The 3,934-nt window shown below is 37.8% G+C and overlaps 1 protein-coding gene across 1 annotated transcript; it reads left to right on the forward strand.

Moving 5' to 3' along the window:
• Positions 1 to 250: 250 nt before the first annotated feature.
• Positions 251 to 1,457, forward strand: LOC146650667 (trace amine-associated receptor 13c-like). Its single transcript, XM_085384670.1, has 2 exons — positions 251 to 426; positions 644 to 1,457. Exons 1-2 carry the CDS (start codon positions 251 to 253, stop codon positions 1,455 to 1,457), a joined length of 990 nt encoding a protein of 329 aa, XP_085240796.1.
• Positions 1,458 to 3,934: the final 2,477 nt, after the last annotated feature.

The raw sequence follows: 3,934 nt of genomic DNA on the forward strand, positions 1-3,934 counted from the left end.
TGTAAAATACATGAAATACATGGAAAATAAAACTAAGAACCAAACAGAGAATACCAAAAAACTGACCATAATCTAAGAAAATCTATTAACCAAGCGTGAATGAGACAGTCAGTGTTAAAAAAATGAAATTGTGAAGGAAAGGAAGAAGAGAAAAGGAGGGTCATGTTTTAGACTGAAAGAGATTGGTGGGAGGAGTGAGATAAATTAGCTGTATGAGAAGAATTTCTAATTAGAGAGCTGCAGGTGTCTGATGATGGAGATACCGAAAGGAGTCGAGCTCTGTTTCCCACAACTCCTCAACAGCTCCTGCAGGAAGCCGACACTTCACTGGTCCAAAGCTGTGCTCCTGAACATTGTGCTCTCATGTATCTCTCTGCTCACTGCTGCTCTAAACCTTCTCGTCATCATCTCAGTCTCCCACTTCAGGCAGAGATTAACTTTTCAACTGAAACTACAGTTTAAGTTTTAGATGTGTGAAAGCTTCCATTTACATTATATGACTTAGTGATTAAAGAATGAATTTTAACCATGGTCATAATGTCTTATTTGCTTGAATTGAATCATGCCTTAGTAGTGCAGCATTTTCACTGAAGACATGTTGACATTAACGATGTGCATTATATTCTTTTCTGTCTCCCTGCAGGCAGCTGCACACACCCAGTAATATCCTCCTCCTCTCTCTGGCCGTCTCAGACTTTTTTGTGGGTCTCCTGTTGTTGCCTTTGGAAATTTTTAGAAACACAAGCTGCTGGGTACTTGGTGATCGTATGTGTTCTGCTTATTGGTATTTGACCAGCAACATTATCTGTGCTTCAATAGGGAACATTGTTCTAATATCAGTTGACCGCTATGTGGCTATTTGTGACCCTCTGCATTATCCCAGCAGAATTACTTTGGCGAAAGTCAAACTCAGTGTTTGTCTCTGTTGGTTTTATGCTTTTTTCTACAGCAATCTTTATACAAAGAATATCATGATTGAACCAGGCAGGTATAATTCTTGCTTTGGAGAGTGTGTATTTTTTAGCAGCAATATTGCTATTGTTGCTGACCTTATTTTATTCTTTTTTGTTCCAGTAACTGTTATCATAGCCTTGTATATGAGAGTATTTGTGGTGGCTGTGTCTCAAGCTCGTGCCATGCGCTCTCATGTTACATTGGTCACACTTCAGCGTTCACTGAATCAAACAAACAAATCTGAGCTGAAAGCAGCCAGGACTCTGGGGATTCTTGTAGTTGTGTTTCTAGCATGCTTCTCTCCACTCTACTGCTACTCTCTTGTTGATGAAAATGCAATCAATAATCCAGCTGCATCTTTTGCGGTCATTATCTTTTACATTAACTCTTGTCTAAACCCTTTGATCTATGCCTTGTTTTACCCCTGGTTTAGAAATGCTGTTAAACTTATCATCACGTTGGAGATCTTCAAGTATGACACAAGTGGTGCCAACATACTGTAAAAAGAGTACGAAACCTGCTTGTGCAATGGTTAGCACTGACACACCACAGCAAGGAAGCCCTGGATTTGAATCCAGCTGGTGCATAGTTTTAATGTTCCCTTGTCTATGTGGGGTTACACAGCTTCTGCTCAGAATCAAAAGACTTGCATGGTGATTCTAAATTGACTAGGTGTGAATGGCTGTCTGTCTCTACTTTTTGACCTTTGACATACTGACCACCTGCCCAGGGTTTATAGTATGTGTCTGCCCCCTTGGACCATGATATGGGCAAATAGAAGAGAATGGACTGACTTACTGAATTATGGTTCTAAACAGTGATAGAAAAAACATCACTATTGCTGTCACAGTTGTGACTGTGGTGCATATTCTAAATGAAAATTACGAGAAAAATATATGTAAGTATTTTTAATTCTTCTTATGTTTTTTATGTGTTAATTATTACCTAGTAAATCTCACTCCATTTCTTTTTCAGTGTATTCACCTTTTGGCTCCAATAATGTTCACTTCAGTGGTTCGTGTTTTCTTGTTTTCTCTGGTTATTATACACTGTTGTTATATTTGTATTTTATAAATACTGTGTTGTCAAACATAGTGTACAATAAAATTAAGATTAGATAAGAACTTTATTAATCCTGGGATAAATTATTGTGCCTTTTACATACACAAAAAGAAACACTGTGTTCAGAATCAGAGAGAGTAATAAATGTAACAGCTGGAATAAATTTAAGAACAGAAAGTTAAACAGCTAATGAAAAAGATAAGAAGAATTGTATAAAACATAAATATGAGTATGACCAGTAGTGCAAGATGACAGAAAGTGTCACAGTAATGATAATAATGTTAATGCTTCTAGCAAGTGCAACAATTGTTAACTAAAACTAAATTACAAACAATAATAATAATACAAATAATGACTTACTTTCTGTTACAGCTCAGTAATAAAGTGGAAACATTAGGATAACAGGGCAAAAATAAGACCTTAATAATGTGGTAATTTCTAAGTTATTACCACTCAGTTTTCAAAGTAATAACCACTTAATATCCAGGTAAAATCATGGTAGCACGATTGATTACAGTTGAGTCATAATACACTGAAATGTATATAATTGGATAATAAGTGGGGGTGTAGAAAAATACAGTTCAGTAACAAAGGGGTAATACTAGGGTAACAAGGCAGAAAAAAATAATATAACAATATAGTAATTTCAAAGCTATTACCACTTTGTAGATACCACTTTTCACACCTTGGCTCGTGTGATAAGACAGAGGAATAATAGGAGGCTCAGGACCTTATCAGGACACTCTCAATAGAATTTAATGATCTGGGACTCTCCACTAATTGCTCTTAGAACCTCTCAGATGACAGGCAAAATGTCTTCAAGAAACATAAGAAGTCCAGAAGCTTTTCTTTCCAAGCTCCTTCTCATTTAATGTTTTCTTCGTTATTTCTACTACTTTCTAAATTGTAGATACATAATAAAGACATCAAATATATGAAGCAATATATGGAATCATGTCGCAAAGAAAAAGCTTAAAAATAACTGTAAACATGTGTTATATTTTAGATTCCTGAAAGTAGCCACCATTTGCTTTGTTGACAATACTGCAAACCCTTGGCCCTCTCTCAATGAGCTTCATGATTTAGTCACCTGAAATGGTTTTCACTTCACAGGTGTGCCTTGTCAGGGTTCATCAGGGGGGGCATGAACCACAAAGAATGGATGTTAGACCAGTGGAAATCTGTGCTTTGGACTGATAAGTCCACATTTGGGATCCTGTTTCCACCCTCCGTGTGTTTTTGCATTGCAAAAAAGGTGAACGTGAACATGATTGGTTGAAACAGTTCAATGTAGCCTTAGGTCTGATATGGGCTCACGTTTCTTCTTCTTCAACTTTCTGGACATCTCCTTATATGGAGATGACCCTTCTATAGGCAACACTCCTATTACCATGATAACCACCTCTTTCCTCCCCCAGGTCTGTAGAATTAAAAAGGGGGGTATAGGGCTTTGGAGCGTGATGTCACAGGGGTGGGCGTGGAAAGGATTTTGGCCCGATCCGCCATTTTGGGGGTCTAGCGCAAGTGAAAAGGGAGCAAAGTAACACACAACAGCCATGGTTCGTATTTGCTGTGTGGTCGGCTGCAATGCTCGATCACACGACCGGCAAGAGAATAAGCTTGAAAATGGTTTATCTTTTCATTCTTTCCCAACCTGGAAGCAACATGAGGCAGCTCGTGTATCGATGTTACCAAACGAAGGTGTCTAGTCTGGATAGCAGCTGTGAGACGAGCTGATATCCAGTTCTCTTCCATCTCCAAATATCTGTCGGTGCTCCTGACATTTTCATTCCGGTAAGTTCTAAATATGTTCATATCACTCTTTATAGTCTATTAGTTTTATTTTCAATGCGCTCTGAGCTCATAGCAAATTAGAACAAACATCCTACTGAGTAATTTTGCAGAACTACCTTCTATT

This window comes from Rhamphochromis longiceps, linkage group LG16, assembly GCF_057381845.1.
Source record: "Rhamphochromis longiceps isolate RC_006_pf linkage group LG16, R_longiceps_female_GT1.1, whole genome shotgun sequence".
In the NCBI taxonomy this organism is placed as follows: domain Eukaryota; kingdom Metazoa; phylum Chordata; class Actinopteri; order Cichliformes; family Cichlidae; genus Rhamphochromis; species Rhamphochromis longiceps.

Coding starts and splice junctions, on each gene's coding strand:
- LOC146650667 (XM_085384670.1), top strand. CDS start 251: ATGATGGAGATACCGAAAGGAGTCGAGCTCTGTTTCCCACAACTCCTC. Junction 427..643: donor ATCTCAGTCTCCCACTTCAG/GCAGAGATTAAC, acceptor GTCTCCCTGCAG/GCAGCTGCACACACCCAGTA.